General features: G+C 35.0%; 1 protein-coding gene across 1 annotated transcript in view; it reads right to left on the bottom strand.

Moving 5' to 3' along the window:
- The window catches only part of PPP1R13B (protein phosphatase 1 regulatory subunit 13B), a 60,916-nt gene that overhangs the window by 30,277 nt on the left and 17,125 nt on the right, over positions 1-13,514 (bottom strand). The window contains exons 2-4 of the mRNA XM_015818703.1: positions 11,246-11,393; positions 8,376-8,495; positions 3,027-3,091 (exon numbers count right to left, since the gene is read on the bottom strand). Coding sequence (XP_015674189.1) covers positions 3,027-3,091; positions 8,376-8,495; positions 11,246-11,393 — 333 coding nt within the window. The remainder of the gene's footprint in view (positions 1-3,026; positions 3,092-8,375; positions 8,496-11,245; positions 11,394-13,514) is intronic.

The following is a 13,514-nucleotide window of genomic DNA, read 5'->3' as shown; positions in this document are numbered from 1 at the left end:
AGGACTGGCCTAGGGGTATTTTAAAGGGGTTTTAAATTAAATTTTTAGTAGAAGCGGCCAAATTTAAATAGTTATTTTTAATCTTTTTAAATTTTGTATTGTATTGTACCATTGTTTTAAACTGGCTGTAAGCCGCCCTGAGTCCTCCGGGAGAAGGGCGGGGTATAAATTTAATAAAATCAAAATCAAAAATCAAATCCTAATAGTGGGCCATAGCCCACAGGTTTGGGACCTCTGGAATAGAGAATAATGATACTTTCAGCTCTGCCAGATAGGCCAGGGCAAAACACCACAAGAGCTACAGAAACTCAACTGGGTAGGGTATTTTAATAGAACTTTGAAATCCCAAAACTCTACCCCTTTTTATACCAAAAAGAATCAAAACAAAGTAATCTTGAATATTTTTCTTGTCACTTCCTCTGTATATCAGACTGTACTTCTTAATAATCCATTTAAAAGAATTGGTTTTGTGACAAATATTTCAAAACATGAAATGCATTTTTCTCTTTAATAACTGATAATCAGTTCCAAAGTTGTAATAAATTTAATCTAATTTTATAGCAAATAGAAAAAAAGATATTATACTGACTGCACATCGGTTCACTGTAAAATATACAAAAGTTACTACAACTGAAGACTGCTCAGTGATGAAATGATTTCCATTCTCTTTTTAATGAAACTGAAAGAACTGCAAACCAAAATATGAATGTTGTGTTTACTATAATTCATCACACAAAAGCAATTATGAATAATAGAAATGCCTCATTAAGCACTATAAATAAATATTATTCCTTTTAATTGTGACTTGTGAAACTGGATTTTTCTGAATGTTTAAAGAGGAAACAAAGCCATTCTAGTTTGATATGCTCTAACCTGCGATGATTAAGGCTCATTAAAAGATTCTGAAATACCATAGGCTTTACTTTATTTTTGTTTTTCCAACATTGTGGTTAATGCAATGTTTATGAAGGTGACACAACCTCAGAAAACAGACATTCAAAACAGCACAAGATTAAATTTAATGCTGTAGGCATCATAAAGCATTTACATGCCTCACATATTTTCATAACAACATTATTTCTTTTTAACTAAATTGTTGACAATGTTCCATAAGAAATCTGTACAATTCCAAATGTAAATATAATAAAACTTGTAGTACTATTTCTATTTCACCATTTATTTTCACAGCTAAGTATGATTACTAAAACAATAATCAAATGTTTATTGTTAATATTAATCGTAAAACCAATGAACTGCAAAAACACTATTCACAAGCTAAGTTGGTCAATAAGTCCCAAATCTCATAAGAAATAAGTTCTCATCCTCAGTTTGTATAGATCTAATAAATCTCAGGTGGTTTTGACCTTCTTCAGTCAAAAACAAAAGTCTCCTTTTCCTCCTACCCAAATCCTTTTTCAATATGGAGAACTGCCTCTGAGCATTCATCAGAAATCAATGAATGAAAAAGTCTAGTGGATTTTGCCAGCAGTGAAAAGCCTAATCATGATAAGATCACATCAGCTGTCAGGTCTAATTAGCTTAATGCATTGTCCTTTTCATATTAAATGGAGAAGTTTAAGCTAGTTCCATTTTTACACTTGACTGTGGATTTAAATTCAAAACACAAGCAATGCAGAATAGAAACTTTTATCGATTGTACATCTCTGTGGGTTTAAATTTTTAATTGCTTTTACTGGTTTTTTAAAATTTTCTATGCTGTCCAGAGGCGTTGGATAGCTGTAATAAACACATTTATCACTGAAATAAAATAGATACCTTAACCTTTCTAAAATTTCTGCTTTCTAGACAATAAGAATAGAAACAAACCAAATCAAACCAAACAAGTTTTAGCAAATAAATGTAACATCCAGAAGCATATGATTATTTTTATGCTATTTTCTAAACAGACATGGCTATTTGATAGATCATTTGGAGCTGAAATATGCAGCACGGGGTTTTAACTTGTGTTATTGTTTATTTCTGTATGTATTAACATTGTTTTATTTTTGTAATCTTAACTTCTCAGAGTCTTTGAGGATGGGCAGGATATAAGGGTAATATGTTAATAAGCCTACATATATAAAGACACTAGAACTCAGAACCAGCATATCTGATAAAAAGAGTCCATTTGGTGCAGTGATTAAACCACTGAATTAGAAACAGAAAGATCCTGAGTTTTAGTCCCACCTTAGGCAAAAAGCCAACTGAGTGATTTTGGACCAATCACTTTCTCTTAGCCCCAGGAAGGAGGCAATGGCAAATCTTTTCCTAAATCATATATTGCTATAGATTTGCCTAAAGTTTAAAAAACAAATCTAAAGCTATTTATTCAATAGTCATATTTAAAATATTTTAAAAGCACTATTTAAAATTTGTTCTAATAGTCTAAATAGTCTATAGTCTAAATTACTACTATCAGTAAATTGTTGCCAATAACATAGTTTTGGAATATATAACATATATTGAAAACTTTTTATATATAATAGAAATATCAGTGGGTTAAATCCTTATAAATATTCTACATAAAATTGTTTTTTAATATTAAATTCAGGAGAGGAAAAAAGTTAGGCTGTCAACTGCCATAAATTTTATAAAAGAAATCCTTGCTAAATTTGTAAAATATAAAATTGTTTGCCTTGGGGAAAGCTATGTAAAATACTTTAAAATGTGTTTTAGAAATTTTAAAATATACTGTATGTTTAGAACTGTATCAGAAAGCCAAAGTAGGCATAACTTCCCAAGACAGACTAATTAATCCTAATGTTTTTAAAATAATTTCTTATGAAGAAATGTGAGATTCTGGTATTCTCACATTAGACTGTGGAAGATGCCAGAAGTGAAATTACCAAAATTACACAAAATATCGCACTCTTACAAAATGTGGTTGTTATTTTATGTTACTTTATTTTACTTTGTTTATTTCTGTCTTAACTATGAAACTCACTTGAGGATGCCAAAATTCCAGGTTTAAAAATACAAATCAACTTGAAAATACATATACTTTTAATATGCAATTTGCCACATACCCCATTTTCTGTACGTTTCTCCACAGGTATAGAGATTCCATTTCTATGATTTTGAGTCTGACGTCCTGGGAAAAACACAATTATAACATTTAGGTTTCCCATTTAATAGCTATTTTTAGCATTAGTATACATTTAGACAATTTAAATATAATGCCCAACCTTGTGTGTGGATTTGGCCAGCACAATTTCAGGTGCTGAAGAGGACAGTAAAATGTTTTCTATCTTTTTAGGTGTACAGAGGTTTGTTTTTCTACATCTCAATAGAATCTTAGTTCAATAACAACTAAAGAACCACTGGAATTGACATTATCTGAGTTATAATTACTATGTTGTTTTCCACAGTTATGTAGCTACCGTGGTAAAGTGGTAAAGCGTTTATTCACTATACCCTTTCCACAAAAACTATCACCACTGCTGCTGCTAATTTCAATGTTTTTCACACTTATAACTATTGCAGCATCCCCATGATCACATGATTAAAATTTGATATTTTGGCAACTGGCATATATTTATAATGATTGTACTGACATGGTTCACATGATCACCTTTTGTGATCTTCTGACAAACAAAGTCAATGGGGAAGCCAGATTCACTTAACAATTGTGTTACTAACTTAACTATACTGATTCACTTAACAAATGTGGCAAAAAAGGTCATAAAATGGGCCAAAATTGACAATAACTGTCTTGCTTAACAACAGAAAGTTTGGGCTCAATTGTGGTCAAAAGCCGAGGACTATCTGCATACCTATTTGTAAACTACACCAACCGCCATACCATTTTATTCACATAAGAGAATGTCAAAACTCTATTAAGCCTGAGTTTCCACCAGGCACTGTAAAGAATTCACTGCCCAATCTTTTCTATGTATCAACTTGCTTGCCATGATTGCTTTATCTCCATGAAGAGTAACAGTGTGCCTAAGATTATAAAAACAAGCTGCTGACCTAAACAGCCAGACTTTAATTTTGTTCAAATGCAATCTCTGATAATTTTTTAAATTAAAAAAAGTGAGAGCTGGTGTGGTGGCAATGGACCAAGAGATTGGAAAGCTAGTGGAGCCCTGTTGACATTTCCCTGGGTGGCAACCAAGTGAGATTGGGTCAAGGGGTGACACCCCATTATGGAGGCTCCTTAGTGAGCATGAAGTAAAGCTCCGTGGTGCTGTGGATATGCTGCCTTTGTTCTAACTGTGGAACAGACACCAGAGGACGCAGTAGCACAGTAGAATGAGCAGAAATAAATTAACAGATTAGCTAGTTGGGTCTGCTGCCCCAGAGAATATAAACACACGCTCAACTGGATGAGGAAGTGATGGTGGTTATGGGGTTCTGTTCATTAGAGTCCCCGGTGGAGTAGAGGGTTCACATGGCCAGGTGGTTTATGGCAGCGGGAGCAGGAGCAAGGCAGTGGAACCGTGGGAGGACTGCCATGTCTGTTACAACTGCTGCTCAGGTGGCCACATTTCAGTAGATTCCCTTGCCTGTCTAGGAATACCTGGGACTGAAGTTGCTGACACACAAAATTAAGAACATTTGTATGAACCAGGGGCTTTATAAGATTTGGTAGCTAGAGGTGGGGGTTATGCCTAGTTGTCTTGCTACCCTCATATGGGAAACAGGAATGGGTTGGGGGTGCTGCCTTTCAGTCCTTTCTGGAGGATGGCTTCTCTGCTGCTTGGGTAACACAGAGGGGCAGAAGGTAGGGGAGTAAAAGAGGATAGTTTGGTTTAGGATACTGAAGAGTTGTGTGAAGGAAGGCATGGGTGAGATGGTTGGATGGAGGACCTGGTCAGGTGGGTGTAGTGAGTGCCAGAACCTGAACAGAATCTGTTTTGTCTTTGTTTAGGCTGGATGTGGGTGGCTTCCAGTGCCTTATGAATGGGAGCTCGGATCGGGAAGCGAAGCAAGACAGGGAGAGAAGGGAAATAATAGGGGAGGGCATTGCAATCATGATGGCATCGGGAATATGACAGGAGACAGGGGGAAGGGCTCTTTTGGAGAAGGTTGCCCCAGTGTTTAATACCAGTACAGTGTTCTGGTCCCTTATGCTTAGCTCCAAGACCTGGTTTCTAAAGCTTTGGTGGTTTTCAGGTCTCCATCTGTTGTTGCTTAATGCCAGGTTGACCTGCAACAAAGCTCACTTCATCCACAATTTGATTGTGGATGAGAGAACCAACCTGGTTTGTATCATTAATACCTGGATGAGCAATGTAGAGGGGTGTCCCCTCTCTGAAATGTGCCCTCCTGAGTTTCAAGTGTAGCATCAGCTGTGACTCCAGCACAGGTGGCTGTGGTGGTTATTTGTGAGTCTTTGGTGGCCTCTAGTATGCCTTTTTGTTTAATGTATTTATGAAGAAATGTATGAGAAATGGTTGTGATATTGAAGTGTGTCATGTTGTATATAGTCTGTTGTGAACAATGTAGAAAGAAGCAACAATTGCTGTGCCCAATGTTTATGTTAAGCAGACATGAAAGTTGGATATGTCATAAGACACATAAAAGTTAAATGAAATGAAAATAATGGGTACTTAAGAAGCATGTGTGATAAAACAAGAAAATATAAAGTCAGATATGAATAGGTGTTGGATGAATGTGGATTGAACACAAAATGAACCATAAATTTGATAGAAGTTGCAGCTTTTTGTTCTGTAACAATACTGGGAACGGCTGCTTTAGTGATAGTGTTGAAAAGAAGAATGACTAGAAATAAGAAATATTTTAATTTATAGATGAGTTAAGAATAAAAGCTTTAAAAACACAACTGCAAAGAAGATGAAATACAGCAAGGGAACAATTTTTATTTATTTATTTATTAAACTTATTTGCTACTCATCTTATCACAGGTAAGTAAATATACTGGTTTGAAAGAGGGGTCAAAGAGGCCATCTATATCAAAATTGAACAGTCCTCTCTCAACAGAGGGGGAGGGATACGACATCATTTATCTCCAGTCTACAACACAGTCCTTTCAACAGTTCCAAGAAGGCTGCACACCCATTTGCACTACTCAGATGACCCTGATGACACAGATAAACCTCCAGGTGGCCTCAACGAATCTCTAAAAGAATGCAAATGACCAACTGTCTGCAAGGAGTATAAATCCTTACATTCCCCACCATCCAGTCAGAGCTGAAGAAGTTTCTTGGATGAGTAGCGAAATGTCTTCAAAGAAAAACAAGAAAGTCCAGTTGCCTCATGAAAAAGCATCTTTGGGATAAATAATACTTACAGATTAAAATTTAGAGATTGATAAAGGAGAATATTTAATGTTGTTCAGTGCTGAAATGAGGGGTCCCTGGTGCTCTCTGAGCTTAGTTGTTTCCTTGAAGATGCAAGACTGGTTCTTATTTTTCTTTATTTCTGGTATGATGTCCAAATATGTGGAGGTGCAAAGAAAGATTTCCATTCTAAACTGATAAACAGTCTCTACCTTTATACAGAGTACACACTTCTCTTTCAAGTTAAGAGCTCTTCTTGATATATTAAATCAAAAGCTCAAAAAGCACTTACTAATTTTTGAGATTGTTTCTTAGTACTACTGATTTTGTAATTCTTAATTTAAATCCTCAGACTGATGGAATAGGGAAATATACTTCTGTTATGTCCCAAAGGGTACAGTCCTAGTAGATTAGGAGCCGTAGTGGTACAGTTGTTAGAATACAGTACTGCAGGCTAACTCATTGCTCACTCCAGGAGTTTGATTCTGAATGGTTCACGGTTGACTCAACCTTCCATCCTTCCGAGGTCAATAAAATGAGGACCCATGTTGGGAGCAATATGTTGACTCTGTAAACTGCTTAGAGAGGGCTATAAAGCACCATGAAGCGGTATACAAGTCTAAGTGCTATTGCTATTATATGTTTGCTGAAAAGTTTGAACAGTTGACTGAACATTGAATAATTTCTGTGTTCAAGTAAGTTAGATATTTTGAAATGGATCCTAGCTTCTTAACTATTTGACCTTAGATCTTATTAGTTATTTTGGGGGGGTTTTTTCCTTCCACGTAATGTCTAACTATCAGTTATGTTCTTATAAAAGCATACTTAAAACTTGCTCCTTCAGTTATTCTGAAATCTTCAGTCTTAGCATTAGATTTTTAAAGGTAGTATGTGTTATGTATAATTTCCAGAAGAAGAACCCACTCTTTCTTACTAACCTTTGATGTCTAAATTTCCCCTTATCCCCTAAAGCAAAATGAAGGCTTTTATCTGTATATTTAAAAAGTCTTGCTTCTCCATTCCTTTTTCTAACTAAGAAAAAAAAAATCTTAGTTGCTTTTAAGTAAAACATGTTACTGAGACAGAAATTAGCTTGTCTAGGGCCTAAAAGTACTAAAAGTATTGGAAATCCACAAGCTGGCAATTGCAAACAAAATGAAAAGCTTTTAGATAAGCATTCTTAGGACTGTAGACTAAACAAGTTTAAATCAGGATTATATGTAGTCTTTTAGACCTATAATTACACTGTGGGCCAAAGGTATCAGGTGGCAAAATAAGATTCTAAATATAGAATACATAAATGTACAATGTTCAGTCCCAAAAAGAATGGGAGATTTTTACAAACCCACAAGGAAAATGTCATAAAGCAAAGCTAAATATTTTAACCATTATTTTCAAGTACTAGTAAATCCTGATATTGTTTCACAGTGGTAATTACAAGGTAGATTATTTTCATTTAAAGCATTTACTCCAAGTTTTCCACAATTAAAAATTAGGAATTCACTTGTAAGAATTAAAATCAACTTTACAGTTCTAGGAAAATGTACTTGTACTCTCTTGAATTTTCTTATCTTTGCCACTGAATATTATTATAAGTTTAATGTGAGTCCTAGTAATATATAAATTGAATGACTGGAGAAATAACACCAATATTTGATATTTGTTTCATATATTTCATAAACTAAGTCATTCATTATACAATGTGAAAATATAATCTAAGAATTTAAGTAATATTAAATTAAAAGTAATCTAATTGCTGTTTGAGTCAAACAACTGAATAGGTATAAAACATATAATTAATGAATCAATTTCCCCTTAGGTTCAGAAACTGGTCTCATCACCTTCAGCTGCAATAACTAAGAACAAACATTTATTGTAATTTGTCATCAGTATCTCACATCATTATATAGGAATGTTTGCCCAATCCTCACACAGAAGGATAGGAAGCATGGAATATGGAATATATTTTTAAGGATCATTATCTATAGAAATACCTGCAAATAACCTTTACCTACAGAATTAGTTAAAAATCAGCTATGCTGGCACATTTAATTTAAACTGATAAAAGTTGGGGCACATAAAAATTATAACCACGATGCAGCAACAAACATAGAATAAAAAAGTGCATACCCTGTTCACTGCTTTCTATTGGCGATTCTTCATGTCGGAGAAAAAATTTCACTTCCTCTCTACGAGGTCCCCATTTTTGTAGATGGTCATACATCATATGATCAAAGGGTATGTGTCGTTCTGAATACAGAATCAAATGTCATTCATTAGAGCAATTCACTGGCAATTTACTTAAAATAAGAGTAAACAAGTATATAAAATAAGATATATGTTTTATTTTCCTGTCATTTCCCTCCCTCCATCAAAATTATAATATTCTAGGGTTCTAATGGATAACCTAATTCTTTCTTTCTCCCAATTACAGAGTAACCTTTTTGAAAAAGTTTACAAATTGAAATTATATAATCTCTAAAAATAATGACAGCAGTGCTGAACTGGATTGTAGCTTACAGAAGACTGTAGTTTCATGTGATTCATTCCCATGTTTATATTTTTAAAATATTATTATTAGATTTATATCCCACCTTTTCATTCAGGAGTTCAAGGTAGTGTATACAGCACTCTCTCATCCAGTTTTTGCCCAATATAAGCATACTGTGTGATAGGCTGAAGTAAAAGGAAATAACTGGCCCAATCATCCAGTGACCTTCTGAACGCCATAATTATTTTACTCTTTCACAAGCCAATACATTAGAAAATACGTAACAATGAAGGACTAGCGTCTCAGTGTTGGAATCACTCCCAACACTTTTAACAACTACACCACACAGTACTGAATCTCATATTTTGCAACCAAACTATTATAAATAGGACTTTAGTCACTATCACTCTAGAAACAATTACATTCAAACAATTTGCAAGCCACCACATTCCACAGAGCCAAATCAGCCTAACACAAAAGCAAACGAGATATTACACCTCTATTTTGCTATCTGACAAAACAAGTCCTTGATGAAAATATGAAATAGTACTAAGCAATGCAATGATTTAAAGAATGTCATTAAGGTGTAATATCCCCTTGTTTCTTAATTCCTAAATATTTTTGTTCTTTACCAGTTTTTTAGGATCATGCCAGTTTACTATGTTTAACCACTGCTAATTTATGATAATCAAGATAATCATATCATCTTTTTTACCTTTTACCAAGAACAAGCAGGCAGAAACCTCTTCCATTCAGAATATCCCATCAGAATTCTATTAAGAAGTATAGGTTTAAGGCTAAATATGCACATTTAACTCTATTCAGGTTCAAGCTAAAAGCATGCCATCTACACAAGTACAGTAATGGTATTGTGCTAGATTGCTGTGAAAATTTAAAGAGAAGGAAGTAACTAGTAGAATACTGTGGAGTTCCATTTGTCTTTTATGGAACCTAAGATTTACATGAAACAAATGGGAGAAGTTATCTTGAACTCTGGACTGTTGTATTATCTATCTATCTATCTATCTATCTATCTATCTATCTATCTATCTATCTATCTATCTATCTATCTATCTATCTATCTATCTATCTATCTAATCTATCTAATCTATCTATCTATCTAATCCATCCATCCATCCATCCATCCATCCAACACCTCTACCTGTGTTTGCCACATCTTGCTCCCTGGACAACTATAAAACTCTGGAATTAGAAAAAAAGCTCAATCTCTGTGGAAACAGAGGTGGCAGAAATGTACCTGGCTGCTGAAGCCTACTTAGCTATAACAAAACTAGGCTACTGTAATGTGCTTAATTTAAAAAGCTATAGCAACTTCACTGATACATAATATAGCTGTTTTAGTTCTTCTCAAACTAGATAGTCAGATCCTGCTTATTAACTGCATGATTTGCCAATTTTGGAGCTAAATTCAAAGTGCAGTCCTTTAAGGACAAGTTCCCCCAAATTGCATCCAGATTTGTTAAAATTCTACAAAATCCACATGGATGTGTGATTTATAATAACCTCTTCCAACCATACCTGACTAGCTTCTAAGATCAGGCAGGCATCATTAGGACAAATACCTCAAATTGGCTCTACCTAAGGAATGTTATTCGAGTGTAGATAATTGCACCTATATAATGTTTCTTTTAGAGGGCTTTTAAACAGATATCTGTTTTCCCTAGTTCTTAAGTGTTGTAGTGTTTACTGTTCTTAAGCTTTGTGGTATATATTGTAGATTAATTTATTCAGACTTTTTAAACTGCTAACTATGTAATGGATATTTTAAAGCTCTCATTTTCTAAATGGATTTAAATATGTGAATTTTATTTAGTAAATATAATACATACATGAATATATATATTTGACTGATTTATGCCAGTGGTGGCAAACCTATGGTACGGGTGCCAGAGGCGGCACTCAGAGCCCTCTCTGTGGGCACATGCACCGTCGCCTCAGTCCTAGGCCTTCAGCTGGGTTTTATAAAACCATTGCACTTTAGGCCTCTGCCGCCGTGTACACAAAAAAAAGGTTCAATCAATCAGTCAATTTCAACTTCATGCGGGGAAAAAAAAGATCTTGCAAAGTTGGAATTGATTGATTGAACTTTTTAGTCCCACCCATTCTGCCATTACCACCGCAGCCACGCCCACCCAATGGGCCACACCCATCCAATGGGCCACGCCCACCCAGCACCCGACGATGCATAAGTGGGTTTTGGGTTGCAGTTTGGGCACTTGGTCTCTAAAAGGTTCGCCATCACTGATTTATGCTGTAATTCATTATTATAAAGATATAACTGAAAATGAAACATTTTCATAGTTTACTGATCTGCTGATTTTTCATACGACCACGAATTCCCACATAGTCTGGAAAAAAATGTATAGTTTTAGCCTAAACTGGGGATAATGCACAGTCACAAAGTAATGTTTCTTTTAAACTGTTGTTGAAAGTCAGTTGATAAATAATAATGGTTGACATAATGCAGCATAGACAAATTATTGCTTACCATTTCCACGCCACACTTCAGAAAGATGGCAGCTACCTTCACCAGGTTCTTTGCAAAATTCCACCACATCTCGACAGGTTGTTTCAGGAGTAATTGGTACTTCAGTCAAAATTTGTTCATTATTGCTCAGGAACACAGTCAATATCATCTGAAAAACAGGAAACCACTGTACAATATAGATCAAAACTTTTTACATCATGCAGTCTGATCTGTGTAATTTGGTGCACTGTCCTGAGACAATGAGTTTTTAAACTACAGAACAAGGGCCCTTTATAAAATTCAGCAAACATTCACTGAAAAATGAAACAGAATAAAGATATGCCCAAAGATCAACAGAGTTAATAAAAGAAATTACAACTCGCATCTGTTTTCAAATAATAATGTTCTGGTGACATGTTATATTTAGTTACCACAGACTGGAAAGAAATAAAAGAATGTTATGCTCACAGACTGGCAATCAGAATACAAGCCAGCAAAAACAATATATCTGATTTTCAATCAACGCCAATTTAAGCAGTGCATCCCATTTAATCAAGAAGCCGTAATATACAGTAGTTTTTTTATTATAGCTTGTATTGTTAAACTGCAATAAGACCTTAGATAAATGTGGTTGGATCTACAGAATGAGTGGACCAAATCCATTCCCTAGCAGTCATCCAGTAATATTATCACCGCTAATAAAAGAACATTGGTTTCAAAGGGAACTTGGGAGTTATTCCTGAGACTCTGGTGCATGATTTGGCTGCAGCTTTACTTGCAGGCTGGAATAAGCACATGAGGATCTTGGGATAGGATTGCACCTATATAGACACTTTGTGAACATGGATCCCATAGGGCCCCCAGTTTATGGCAGAGCTCCAGGTAATGAAACAACACAAGAAACACTTAGAGCATATCACTTGGTAAGGCCCCACTTGGAATACTACATCCAGTTTTGGTCACCGTGATGTAAAAAAGATGTTGAGACTCTAGAAAGAGTGCAGAGAAGAGCAACAAAGATGATTAGGGGACCGGAGGCTAAAATATATAAGGAACGGCTGCTGGAACTGGGTATGTCTAGTTTAACGAAGAGAACGACGAGGGGGGACATGATAGCAGAGTTCCAATATCTCAGGGGCTGCCCCAAAGAAGAGGGAGTCAAGCTATTCTCCAAGGTGCCTGGAGGCAGGACGAGAAGCAACGGGTGGAAACTAAGCAAGGAGAGAAGCAACCTAGAACTAAGGAGAAACTTCCTGACAATTAGAACAATTAACCAGTGGAACAACCTGCCTCCAGAAGCAGTGAATGCTCCAACACTGGAGGTTTTTAAGAAGAGACTGGACAGCCATTTGTCCGAAATGGTATAGGGTTTCCTGCCTGAGCAGGGGGTTGGACTAGATGACCTCCAAAGTCCCTTCCAACTTTACTATTATTATTATTATTGTTGGAAGAAGAAAGGGATGAAGCCAGTCAAACTAAGCCTTTATTAGAACTTAGCTTGTGGCAGTAAGAGTAGTGAAGTACACTTACTTCTTTGCTCTTATGCAGCTGCAGATGATCAGAGACTTTTACAATGCCCTATTATCAAAAATGTACATTACAACTAAGCTGACAAAATGTAAAATAATACATCCAAAATTTTTAAAAAATATTTTAAGAAGATGACCCTAAACATATTTGTTTACCTATTACAATTGGCAACTTTTTATATAATTTCATCTTCCTAGGAAATGATAAAACAATGCATTTTTAGTCAGAAGAACTGTTTGTGATCAATTATGTGTTAGTTGGAAAAATGTGGATCAATAAAATTGTATTCTGATAAAGCATACAACCTATTTAACGCCAGTCTCTTTTTGTTCAGCAATAGCAGTTTTGCTAAAAGAGAGGAAGAAGTAACTAGAAGTGACTAATTGCAATATATAGACTCAAACTTACAAAATGTAAGCAAAGAGAAATATGAAGTGCAAATAATAAATTAAAAACAATTGCACAAAGCAATGAAAGTGTAAAATGCCCTTAAGGGTATTTTTATAAGAGATATGAAAAGTGGCTTTCACTTTGAAATGTGTCATGAGGCTGCTTTAAAACTTTTAGGCAGACATTTTAAGATTTAATGAGTAAGCTAGAAAATTCAAATTTATTATTTCATTTACAAATTCAGTTAATGCAAGAGTCATTTAACTGTTGTTAGTAAAAATAACCTAAGGCATGACTTTGTAAATTACAACTGTAAGGTCAGACTCTGAAAACTAACCTTCTAAAACTCTCTGACTATACTTTATTCTTT

The sequence above is a fragment of the Protobothrops mucrosquamatus genome, unplaced genomic scaffold (assembly GCF_001527695.2).
Source record: "Protobothrops mucrosquamatus isolate PMUCROS unplaced genomic scaffold, P.Mucros_1.0 scaffold779, whole genome shotgun sequence".
Lineage (NCBI taxonomy): Eukaryota > Metazoa > Chordata > Lepidosauria > Squamata > Viperidae > Protobothrops > Protobothrops mucrosquamatus.
Note: the sequence above shows the minus strand (reverse complement) of the source record. Positions and strands in the feature narration are given on the sequence as shown.